At 34.2% G+C, this 13,563-nt stretch overlaps 1 protein-coding gene across 5 annotated transcripts in view; it reads right to left on the reverse strand.

The window, feature by feature from the left end:
- The window catches only part of LOC149072102 (neural cell adhesion molecule 2-like), a 396,536-nt gene that overhangs the window by 159,485 nt on the left and 223,488 nt on the right, over positions 1–13,563 (reverse strand). For all 5 annotated transcript variants that reach the window (XM_089247386.1, XM_089247385.1, XM_089247387.1 and 2 more), the window contains 2 exons: positions 2,776–3,072; positions 1,834–2,124 (listed from right to left, as the gene is read on the reverse strand). In XM_089247386.1, coding sequence (XP_089103512.1) covers positions 1,834–2,124; positions 2,776–3,072 — 588 coding nt within the window. The remainder of the gene's footprint in view (positions 1–1,833; positions 2,125–2,775; positions 3,073–13,563) is intronic.

Consider the following 13,563-nt stretch of genomic DNA (forward strand, 5'->3'; position numbering starts at 1 on the left):
CGATATTTCCTGGGTGGGGATGGTGTATATATGCGGGCTTTATCCCAAGATGACAAGTTCAAGAGAAAGGGCGTAACCAAAATTGAGTAATTGGGGATCAAGAACATGAATTAGAAAGGGAGAAGGGAGGCAAGGTTTGAATAGCCCACAGGTGGGAAAGCTATAAATCCGCCTCTGATTATAGCCTACATTTATTAGGATAATTTTGATTTTAAAAACAATTCGTATCGTACACATAAAAACACTCCACAATATCTAAACCTATATTTATTTTCAGTGCCTTTGAGTAACATTTTATTTAAACACTTATCTAACGTGAATATCGCAATAAAAAGCCAGATGATGACTAATAGAATAATAGGTGATGCTACTTTAAGCTGTCATAAATGTTTTCTTTTTTTAACGATACGCAGAAGATTTCAATTTAAAATGAATTCAAACAATTTAATTTAAAAAGTACTACATTATTTTTTGTCATCCGTATAATCTGTATCTGTTTTATGATACAACAAAAAACTCAAATAAAGAAAATTAATAATATAATAATAATAATAATAATTTCATTCAATTGCATTAAAAGTTTTTCTAATTTCGGAACATGAATTATGGGGGAAAATCTTTTTAATACACACGCAAACCAATATATCATTTCCATGTTCGGTTTTGCAATATTCCTTCCATGTTTTTGCCAACGGAAATATGTAGACCAAGCACACCAACCTTGTACCAAAAGCTTAGACGCTAATGAAAACTATGTGAAAATATTCAAACAAGCCAACCAAAGATATGCGACTGATTATAAACATAAAATTAATGGTTATATTATATCTATGCGACTGACCTATAGTCGTCTTTCACACATGGTCTTTGTCGGTGTTCATCCTGTGGGCAATATCAAAACTTCATCGAATCGTCATTCATGAGCACTGTACAGTTCTACCCTTAATATGCGCCCAACTCGCTTCGCTGTGAGAAATAGAAATTCCAACAAAAGCGGGAAGTGCAGCTTATACGGGCAAAATTAAATATTAATTTAATTGAATTATTAATTAATTAAATATTTCAGGTCATTATGGAGATACTGAAATTTTATCACAGCAAAAATCAATTATTTAACATTTCAAATTTTTATAAGTGAATTTTCAAATATAATTACATTTTTATATGCAATTAATATTGTAATTTTAATTTCGATGACCTTTCCGTTAACTGCGTGTACACTTTTGTTCATGTTTTTTATTTCACGTGTAAGAAAGACAAAAACCTGCATACAAGCTCGCGTGGAACATGTACAGAGAAGAATCGACGGTTCGACGAATTGATTCTGCGCTATAGTATTATATAAATTGACTTCACGACGAATTGACACGGCGGCAAACTTGTACAGCTACGGATTGGAGCTGCGACAAATTTGTACCGCGACGAATTGACACTGCGGCAAACTTGTACCGCGACGAATTGACACTCCGACGAATTTGTACCGCGACAAATTAAGGCACGACGAGTTGAGTGCGAAAAATTGACCGGGTACGGTGTAATCTAATGCGTCCTCTTGTATAGGCCTTGGGCCAACAATATTGTATAAATAAGTAAATAAATGGTGACTGCAGCGATTATTCTAGTTTCAATTTTCTGTAGTTTTCAGGTCAACTAACTCGAGAAGCAAGTTCTGGACGGATACTGAAAAAAAGAAATGTAACAGAGACAGTAAACAAAGAATTTCAACAAAATGCAGAAATATGAAAGGTATTCTTGCCAAGATTAATTTTGAACATGAAGACTGTGGTTAGGGCATAAGTCTATTGTTATCTCATATATAAAGTATATACTTACACTGCACCGACAAGTAAAGTGGCTTGCTCTCACCGGTTCCTTCTGAATTTGACGCAGTGCAAGTGTAATGACCTCTATTAGATTTCTGAACTCGCTGAAGAACCAGGCTTTGATTACTTATAATAAGACCAGCCGAAACGTTTGTATGAAGTTCACGGTTTTCGAAGGTCCATCCAACTTCAGTCACAGGTGGATTTGCACGGATATCGCATTCCAAATAAACATCATTACCTTCTTGGATATGGTAATGTCTTAGCTTACTGCCCAGCCTCAGAACCAATTGAGGAACATCTGTAAAAATAAATAAAATTGCGACTGTATACCTGCGTACACAAAATAAACTACGGGTGAATTAGGAAGTTCCTCTATCTCAAAATAAAGAAATACGGACTGAGGGAGGAGGATAGAAACACAACCATAATGTACCACAGATAACTGTTAATTTTGCTTTTTGATCAGATAAACGATATTTTATCTGCATGTCAGAGAGGTTCAGCATCGTGTATTCACCATCGAACTAAAAATAATTGAATGAGGGGTCGTCGTTGTGTGCAGGGGAAGAGGGTCTGTAATGGATGTTAAGAAGGCGTTTTATATTCATTTGAAGATGCTTTACTCGGTAGAAAACAATGTGAATCACAATGCCTATATCGAGCTGCTGGATAACTGGGTTATAAGGTTTATATGTAGAAATGTCCTGTATACTTGTGTGTGTGTTAATACAAGATTCTTTGAAAGACTGGTTATATTTTTGGAGATGATGATTACAAGGAAGAAAATTCATCTCTGCCTCGTGAAGGTGTAACTTGTTAGTAATATTCCTTTTAGTGTTAAGAGAAAAATATTTTCTAAATATCTGATGAAGTTATTATTTTTGTTTTTGATGTAGAACTATTTCGACTACATTTTGTGAAAGAAAGAAAGGTTTAAACATCAACTTACAGTGTATTTCCAAGTCCCAAGTATCATCAATACCAGATGCGCTGATTAATGGATTCTCTGCTCTACAAGTCAATTGTTTTCCATTGTCATCCATCGAAGGTCGAAAGTTTAAGACACTAATAGTAACATTTCCATCCGCTGAAACAGTGTCCTTATTATGTTTTAATCTACTAGTGCCCATCCACCAAGAAATAACAGCAGGTGGCTTGGAACCAGCACTTTTGCAAGCGATATTTACCGGTTTTTCTGCAGACATGGAGCGAGGTCCTGCTTCCATCTTCACAGATACTGGCCGAACTGAAAATTTATCATTGTATGAAAAACAAAAAAGAAAAATAATATTTTATTTTTCATAATAATGATGAGAGTAAATTAAAGAGAACGCGAAATATTCACTTAAAAGAATCGAAAGATTTTTAATCACCGTGTTCTATCTTCTAAGACTGATGAAAATTATTTTCTTGTAATTTTATGTATAAATAATCTTGTATCTATATGTACATGCTAATATACAGTCGAATCCCGTTATAACGAACCCCAAGAGACCGGAGGAATCATTTCGTTAAAACGAAATTTCGTTATAAAGGAATTCCAGGTTACCTAGCATTGTTCCAATGCAAACTGATTTGGGGGATTAGAAAAATGTTCGTTAAAACGAGATTTTCGCTATAACGTTAAAACGGGATTCGACTGTAATAATATAGGTATCTGACAAATACCTGGCGTTTTTTAGGTGAAGTGGTGACTAAATATTTAAAGAATATATATATACACATAATTTACATTTTATATATATATATATATATATATATATATATAAAAGAAAATTATTAAACAAATGATTCATTTCAAATTTTCGTAGACCACATTTATTGATGCAGCATTTTGTACAAACCACAGTTGTATTTCCTTTTGAATGAAATATTTGTGAATTTTAAATTAATTGAAAATACTCCAGAGAAAATACTCTAACATGAATTGAAAAAGAATTGGGCTTCGTTAATTAGTGAGGCACCTAATAAGCTTCGCTTGATGTTTCTGTCATTCAGAATAAGGTGAGTTGATAAAAGGAATGTAATAAAAACCTTTACAGCTACCACACAATACAGGTATTGAAAATATCTCAAAATACTGATTGAAACCCGATTCTCTATCTCTACGTGCGGGCGAGTGTGCGTGCACGTTATGTGCTTTGACCAATATTCTTTGATATTTCCTTGTACTTCATTTCAGATATACTTTTCAACATCTGTGACATAACAGAAGCATTGCATCTTTCATCTCTGTTGCATTTTTGAGTCACTCAATTAGCGGTATATCATTTTTTTCTTTTTTAAACTCGCAGAATAAAAGTTGAATAAAAAAAAAGATGCACTGCTGTATTTGAATATTATAGTGGAGTGTAAGAGAAGTTTTGATCAGAGACCTCAGCAATGAGTAAGAATGAGCAGTCTAAAACATTTGAAAGAAAGAGAATTTTATCAAAAAGAAGTAAATATTGTGAAATAAGAGTAATTAAAACTGAGTTCGACGTATGGGGATAACCGTATATCTCTCTTCTAATATTTTTAAAAAATACATGTCTCTCTTGTACGGCAACAAAGATAATAAACTAAAATTTTCGTTTCAAGTGCTTGATATACAATTTTTTGTACGTTTTGTATTGGTTGAAATGATGCGCGTGTGTGCGGTTTGCATTATTAAATAATTCATTAATTTTTTTTCGATTCTTAAGCATGAGAAAAAGCATTTTTGCCCTATAATCTCAGAATAAGACACTGAAGCTATGGTAAACATGGATGCGATGGTATTTTCTACGTTATTTTTTCTTTTTTTACTACCAACGATCGTTAAAGTTATGCATGGTATCACGAACATTAGTGATTTGCCGACAATTCACGTGTTTAAAACATGTTCCCCTTCTTGTATATATATATATATATAACTCTATGCTATTTATTTTTTCCTTAAAAGTAGGTGTTGTGACCGAAGTGCGGAACTTGGCGGAAAAGTGTTATGAAGAACATTCCCTTGTTTGTTGCCGTGTAAATGACATTTTTCCCACTAGGCAAGTTGCCAGATTCCTGAGAAAACTAAATGCCTTGGTATATTCAAGTGCTTTCCTTTTTTTGCGTCACAAGGTTTTTTATAACTTCAGCAAACGTATATGAACTACTGGTACGGATTCAAAATGTAATATGGATTCTTGTGCTTTTTTTTATTGAAAATGAAACATGTGATGCACTTGAATTTGATGACATAACTCACTTTAAAATGCAGCACCATTGCAACAATTTTGAAGCACCTAACTGTGAAAATGTTTCGCTAATCCAAATGTACGATCATCCAACTTTTTTTATTTCGATAATAAAGTGAATTAGTGTAAAGCTATCTGGGGGTCATTGCTTATAGCTAATTTTTGTAAAGAGATCCTATATGCAACCGTTTCCGCAGTTCCAATTTTATAGTCTAACAATGTTTACTGTAGTCTTCTTCAAAACAACGAAAAAATATACAGTCAAACGAGATGAATGGAAAATAACATATATAGACGAATTAGTACCAATATTTTCAGAAGTGTACGCAGAATTTTTTGAGGGAAAAAATGGAGAATTTTTTCCCTCAGAGGGGGGTTCGTTTTTTACAGCGAAAACGTGTTTTTTGAACAAAAATATGCCTGCGCAGGCATGCAGTTTTGCAATGTCAGTCATTTTGACCACTCCAGTATTCTTGATGAGTTAGAAAGTACGATAATATTTACAGGAATTTTTGGGAATCAGGAAATTTCTTTGGGTAAAAATTAACCTGTAGCACACACCAAATTTTGCTTCTCACCGACATTACCTTAACTTACACTGCTGCCAACCAAGAAACATTTTCCACGCAGTTTGCAGTTTCGAACCAAGGAACATATATTCCCTCAGTCAAATTTTCCTTTTAGATTATGACTTCTTTCTTGCAGTTTTTTCGCTTTTAATCCTTATTCTACGGTACCGTCTGTACTAAAAACGACCAGTTCTTTAATGCGCATATATGGGTGTGATTACAATACTCTCGATAACGGACACCCGTGTGATTGAAATTTCTGCCCTCGAACGCGTTGAGTGTCCGTTAATATGCAGCGAAATGGATGTCTGTTGTGAGAGTCCCCACTGTACTAATAAATGACCAGAATTATAAATGATATAGACGCATTGTGTGTGTGCTATACGTTTTTCTAATCTATTCTGTTACTTATCTAATGACGTGATCAATATGCCTAAGTTCACATGGGATCATCGGATAGTGATGATCTAATCCTTTATTTATTTAATGACCTGATCAATTTTTTCTAGTTTGTATGGGTTATATAATGAGAGATTACTGTCATTTTAAGTCTCTAACCAATAAATCAAAAAATTCCATATCGCTGAACACCATTGTGCTCAGTGGGTGTCTAGACTTATAAAGCGTTTTGTCATTATCCTCGGATAAAGCCATAAAAAAGCTTGCGAGAGCTCTATTTGATTCTGCCTCATTTTCTTCACAAAAATTGAAAAGCTGTAGGGGTTTACTAAGAGCTCCACATTTCTTTCCTCTTCACTTCAGGTGATTAAAGACGCATTTAGGGCACCTCTCTCATAGAGAAATAATTGACTTCATAAAATGGTCCCAAAAATATTTTCAGGGCATTTTCACAAAATAATAAAGTAATGTTTTTTTCACGTAAAAATAAGTTTGAAGTTATTGGAGAAATTTTTATTTCTTTGGAGAAAATTATACTTTTTTAATATAACCTGTAACTGCTGCACTTATAACATAGAAAAAAATATATTTTGTTGATTATATATATCATATTTCATTGTACACAATAACAAATATAAATTCATACTACAGATTTATTCTAATTTCATTAATCGTAAAGTTTAGATCCTGACCAAAGAGATCTTATGATTAATTTCCATTTATCTTAGTCTGCTTTTTTAATTTGTCTGTAGCATTGTAGATAGCTTAGTGTAACAAAAATATAATCAGTAAATTCATGATAATTGAGTGCTTCCATGCATCGTCGAAAATATATTGTTCACGATGAGACAGAAAATATTGAACACAAATGATAATATTATATACATGCTATTTCTTCTTTCCATTTAAACTTATATTCATCGCAAAAGTTTCAGTGTGGAGCTCTGACAAACTTCCTTGAGACTACGAGAACTGTTGGAATGTTGAAAAAATCGTGCATATTTTGTTTAAACACTCGAGCGTCGCTATTTTGAAAGAAATGATTATTTGCGTTTACATACACGCACGCGCACACACACCTGTATGTCCTTTTTGGCAAGTCTTGTTCATTTTGACTTGAAAAATAGAAGCTCACGCAAGAAATATATATTGTTACGCTAAATGTCATAAATCGGTTATTATACATAATAACTGGTTGTTATGCATACTTACCAATCGTCTTGGTAAGTTTGAAAATTTACATTTTTTACCGGCGAATATGAAAAAAAACCCGAGCGTCGTTGATAAGTTTGATAAATACTTGAAATTTATCGCCTTTTTATCTGTGCTTATGCATAATACCCAAGTGTAATTGGTGAAGTCCAAATGAGTATGTATAATGAATATATAGTCAGAGACCTCGATGTAATGGTAAAAAAATTTATGATCGTATCTCGATATAATGATGCAATACATGTATGAATTAGTATGTATAGTATATATATAGCATATAGTACAATTTATCATGTTTATCAACGACGCGACGCTTGGGCATTATTTATTATCGCCGGTAAAAGTGATTAATTTAGGGAAATATATCAAACTGGCTCTTACCCGAGGCTTCGCTGGCGTGAATTTGGTAATCTGAAAATTACTTGGTGCTGATTCGCCCATTGACATTTGAACCTATTATGATCTCCTTGCGGGTTGAATTTTCAGATATCACGTCTTAGTGGGGTGTCTGCATTATGAAATGTAATATTGACTAAATTTCATATTCATAGCTTCACCCTTTTTAAGCTCGGTGCCATGATTGCCCCATGTAACCTTTGAATGACCTTATTACCCCCCTTCGAGGTTGAAATTTGAAAATTATCCCTTTGAATCTTTACATTACAAAATAAAAGTACGGACCAGATTTCATATTTTTCAGTTCAGCGGTTTCGGCTCGGTTTGATGCCTGTATATAACCGTTAAACCCCCTCTTGACTTAGGGTGGAATTTCGAAAAACACTTCTTTAGTGAGTCTTTGCATCATGAAATGGAATTACTTACTAAATATCATATTTCCAGCTTCAGCGATTTCTGTTCGGCGTGATTTCTCTATGCAATCTTTCAGTCCGCTTATGACCCCCTTTGGGGTCGAATTTCGAAAAATTCCTTCTTAGTGAGTCTTTACGTCATGAAATAAAACTACTGATCAAATTTCATGTTTATAGCTTCAGCGGTTTCAGCTCGGTGATGATGAATCAGTCAGGACATGTTATTTTATGTATGTATAGATTTACCAACGACCTTTGGGTATTATGCATAATCGACGGTAAAAGTGATAGATTTAGGGAAATTTATTAAACTTACCAAAATGCTTGTTGAGTATGAATAATAACCGGTTATTATGTATATTCGCATTTATCACCAAACATACTTTAATTTTCACCCTGTATATAGGTTACGTGGCCATGCGAAGATTCAGTAATTTCTCCTAAAGCTGATTTAGAAAATTCTAAAAGAAAAATCATTTAATGCTGAAAATGCATTGAATTGTTGTTGAAAGAAAAAAAAATATTTTTGAGTTGTCTCAAAGAAAAAAAAACTTTTTTCCCCGAGAAGTATTTACTTATTTTCGAAAACAGGTAAGCCTTTTGAAATTATTCTTTCATATTAAAAAAAGTGTTTCTCTTTTAGCTATTACACCACCTGAAACCTTAAAACTGTGTGAGTTTTTAGAATATTTTTAGTCCGTCGAATTAGGCTTTATAAACAGCGAAGCATGCACCTGCTAGCATTTGCACGTTGAATTTGGGAATGCTGTTTCACTAGACCACCACTGGGCAATAGCTGGGATAGAACACTGAAACTACGGTGTGGGAAGCCATGACGCTACAGCTTCATTATCTGTACGGTATACGACAGTCTATCGTACAATTAAGTCAATATTTTACTACTACTCTGAGAATCAATCTTTTCTGTTCGTAATGTAGTTTTCTTTAATAGTACTTGTATATAAAGATTTGATTGAACACCTTTTTATTAATGTATGGGATCGAAGTTCTATGACTGCGAATACATTATTTCTTCTGCCGAAGAGAACGTATTTTTATTAGAAAAGAAAAAAAGAAGCTGAGAAACAAATCACTCTTCCATAATGGGCCGTATTCACCGACATGGTTTAAACTGTAGTCACAATTTTTGGATAAGAGATCAACATAAGCCCCGTTCACATGGGAAAAGCGAGTTTAAAACCCGCTTCGAGAATTTTCACCAATGACTGCTCTACATCTTTCCTTACGAAGGGAAAAAGTCGCCAAGTTGGTGCTGGAACTCCAAGGTTACCGCAATATTTGCACATGTTAACGGGGCTATAGATTGGTTAAGAACCTGAATTTAACAAATCTATGTTGATCTCTTATCGAAAAATTGTGACCACAGTTTAAACCATGTCGGTGAATGCGGCCCTTATTGAACCAACTTATTTATATACTATTAAAAATAAACAATCGTAATCATAATTCTAAGGATCGAACGGAGTTAAAACAAAAAGAACGATGTGATTTGAAATTCAGCCACTTGACATAAAATGCAAACTATACTTTGTTTCCTCGTGTTATGTTCGACCGACAACCATATGCATTTTTAAGCAGCCTCGAAGCAATGAATTTGGTAGACGACGACGTCCAAGTCTGAAAACTGCGCTTAACTTATAATAAATTTTGCTTCAGGCATACGTGAATCTTTATAATGGAAGGGAGATGTATACTGTTGAGTTTATCAACGCTAACATGCTTTCAAAACACCAAGCACTTCAATCGGCTTTACGAAATTATGTTAGTTCACAGATTTAGCTATGCGCTTTTCCTCTTGTTTCCCATGTCTTTTACTTGGGGATTAAGATAATAGCTTTGATATTTCTGCCATAAGTTTGACTGACTTAAAATCACAGGATCCACATGTGTTACCACGTTGTTAATTAAGTTTTACTAAAAAAAAAAATTGAATTCGAGAGAGACACAAATACAGTATACATATACCCGACACTATGTACTGTATATACTGTACATCCATGGCAGTACATTGTATAAAGCCGAAATGGGGCAGCATACAGGACAGAAAAGTAAAATTTAGGCGCAAATATATACAGCACCACTTTTTTGTCTTTTGTTTGTATATCATTTATTAGTAATGACATAGGAGGGGTGGAAGGAGGGGATAAAATAGCTCGACTGAAATCGGAGGGGGCGGCAAAATTTGTATAGCCCACAGGCGTCAAAAACTTAAACACGGCCCTGTTTCTCGGATGTTTAACATCACGGGGGTACCAATCTAGAAGACTTGTGGTCCATCTGTTGTCGAGTCTTCTTGCAATATGTCCAGACCATTTCCATTTTAAACGTTTAATTCTTTCCATGATATTAAATACCTTTGTGTCACTTTGATAAGAATATCAAAGTGATTCGATTCTCTCTCTTGCTGTGATGCCTAATATACATATTTCCATGCTCCTTTGTGTTGTCTGTAGCCTTTGTATCATCTTGCTTGTGAGTAACCATGTTTCAGCTCCTAAGTCAGTGCTGGTTGCACGCACTGGTTAAACAATTTTTTTTGCATGAATAATGAGATGCGGCTCCTTAGAATTACACAGTTTTTGCCAAAAGTGCTCCATCCAATCCCGACGCTTCTGTTTATTTCATCAATGATTCCGTTAACCATGGTAATTTCTTACCCAAGGTATACATAGCTTTCTAATCTTCTATCTCTTTTTTGTTGAGCAATATCGTATTCTTCAACGCAAAGGTGTCGAACTCTTTGCGTTCTCCTAAAGTCATTCTTCCGCTTTTTCGAGGCTTAGTTCGTCCTGGACTGGAGTATGCTGTAAGGTTTTGGAGACCATACCTACAGAGGGACATAGACTTGGTTGAAGGGGTGCAGAGAAGATCTACGCGTGTCCTTATTGGCACACGGGGCTTGAGTTATGAAGAGAGACTTCATTTTTTGAATATGTTTACATTGGATGAACGCAGGTGTCGAGGAGATATGATCGAAGTGTTTTTGATCGAAGTGCCAGTTTTTTTGGCTCTTCAGTGTATATGCATTAATGCTAGAAAGGCAAAAATATGCAAATGCATATGCACATATAATCCGGGCTCTAGTCATCATCTTATGGCAGCCTGGTCCAACCAGGAGATTCATAGTACCCTCTGTCATCATGTCTTGCTGATCGCTGCCGTATCAGGGAAACTCAGACTGCTGGGGACTGAGGGCCTTGGTTCATTCCTATACCCAGTTTTTGAGGAAACATCCAATATTAACGGCCGTATTCACCAACACAGTTTAAGCTACAATCGCAGGTGAAAGGATTGAAGATCGAAACGGATTGGTTGAATTGAGGATTTTAACCAATCCGTGTCGATCTCTAATCCTTTAACTTGCGATTGTAGTTTAAACTGCGTTAGTGAATACTGTCGTTAATGTGTTCCAAATAGTTATCACATCATCCTAGACGCAGTTCAAACCTTGTTAGTAAACAATTCCCTAGAGATTGGCATGTTAACCTCTTTACTTACAGGTACAAAATGTTTCGGCTCAGATGAAAAACATACACTCGAACTTGTTTAATTCGATGTTCAACGGAACAGCAAAATTTGAATCATCCAATGAATTTATAATGGATACGTAAAATGATTAAAAATTGATACATAATTTTTTTTCAGTATTCACATAATAATTATCTTAATTGCTAAAATTATCCCATCGTATTGGAATCGGCATCGCTGTAGAATTTTTTGACCATGCTCAAATCTTGATTATGGAAACAGTCATTGATCATCAATTAGGAAACTGTTTCCCAAATATGTATGGAATAAGGGAAATATTTTTTCGCGTTTATAATTTGATAGAAGAAACTTTTCTGAAAAAATCTGTTTTCAGAGGTTGAACAACACTGTTCATATCAATGGTACACAATTCCAATGCATTCCGGCTGAAAAATGTTAAAATAGAGCAAAAAAAAAAAGATTTACAAATTAGATTTTTTACAAAACAAAATTTTCTGCACTGAAAATCCCGGCGTCTATCATAAAAAGACTGCATTCGATCAAAATCGGTGTGCAATTCTTGCTGTAGAATAGTGAGCCAAATTTTTTTTTCGAGTTCATCACATTCTTGGATGAAATGAATGTTTTGCTGTTTGCACAGGATGGAACAACCTGTCATACATCTAATGAGAACAATGGTATTTCTTCAGGATTTTTTCGAAAACCGCCTTATTTCAAAAGGATTATGACCACCAAGATCAACGGATTTGTCACCCTCTCATTTTTTAGTAGGGACACTTGAAGGCAAAGTGTATGCAAGAATAACCCCATTTTATTGATGCACTAAAAATATACCTTTTCAGAGATTGAAAAAGTGGCTCACCCTCAGAAAAGTGGCCAGAAACCAAAAGAATATGTGCTTGGATCCACGCAAAAAATTCATATTTTGAACACATGTTGTGACATTTTGAAACAAATTTTATTTTTGTATCCATAAATGTCATTCATTTGAAATAATATAGTTTTCTGATTTATTTTTTGATATCATTTTAAAAATAAAATATTTTAGAACGGGTTGCGTGACTTTTGGATCACCCCGTACTTTTGAAATAAAGGCGTGTATTTTGAGTTCATTTCGGAATTGATGTTTCTTAGCTAAGAACTGCTACACATTCGATATTTGCTTGTGAGCTGTTAAGCAAATTTATGTAATAACCAGCTGAATGACTCACAAAGGTACACGTCTTCTATTTCTTGACAAGCCGAGCAAGGACAAATTTGACCTTTGCATTTTGGAGGGGGATATCATTTGTGGAGGAGACACATTGCTGTGCATTCTTCAACAATGATAGAAAAATAAGTTAGCAAACAATAAATGCCATTTTTAAAATATTCAAATCGATGAAAATCATATAAATACTTTAAAATTTTCCCGATAATTCTGGAGTTATTTTTTCTTTAGTTTTAAATTTGCATTCATTATGAAATTATTTCTTCCAAAAATTCTTGATTTTTCATGAATTGCTACTTTTGTTCTGCTGAATTATCCAATTCATCATAACCTTAACTGATTAAAATAGTTTTAATTATGGAGAAAAGTTTACCATATTGAATAGATTGGCTTCATGGGATGTTGGGTGATTAATTTCTACAACGGGATATTTTGGATAATGTTTGTATAATAACATGTTTGTATTTTAATTGTATTATATATATATATATATAACTCGTATAATAATAATAGTTTGAAAGCCACAAGCTATTATATAGAAAGTAAAAGCCTAACATACAATATTTGTTCATGGTACTACTGTCTCGAGGCCCCAGATTAAGAGGCACGGTTCGAGTTACAGTGAACATGTCAACTATCGACAACTTACGAGAGGTACCTCTCCGGCTCTTGTTTCTTCACTTCAACTGTGAACATTAAAAATCTACCACAGTCTTTGATAGTCAACTCATTAATGAAGGACTGTTTTGCAGAAACTTATGTAACGATATTTTTTAAATTTATATATTCATTGGGAAACTACCTATATACTTTTTCCCTTTA

The sequence above is a fragment of the Pholcus phalangioides genome, unplaced genomic scaffold (genome assembly GCF_987345545.1).
Source record: "Pholcus phalangioides strain wild (caught in Gottingen) unplaced genomic scaffold, Ppha-v1.0 ptg000017l_1, whole genome shotgun sequence".
NCBI classification, from domain to species: Eukaryota; Metazoa; Arthropoda; class Arachnida; order Araneae; family Pholcidae; genus Pholcus; species Pholcus phalangioides.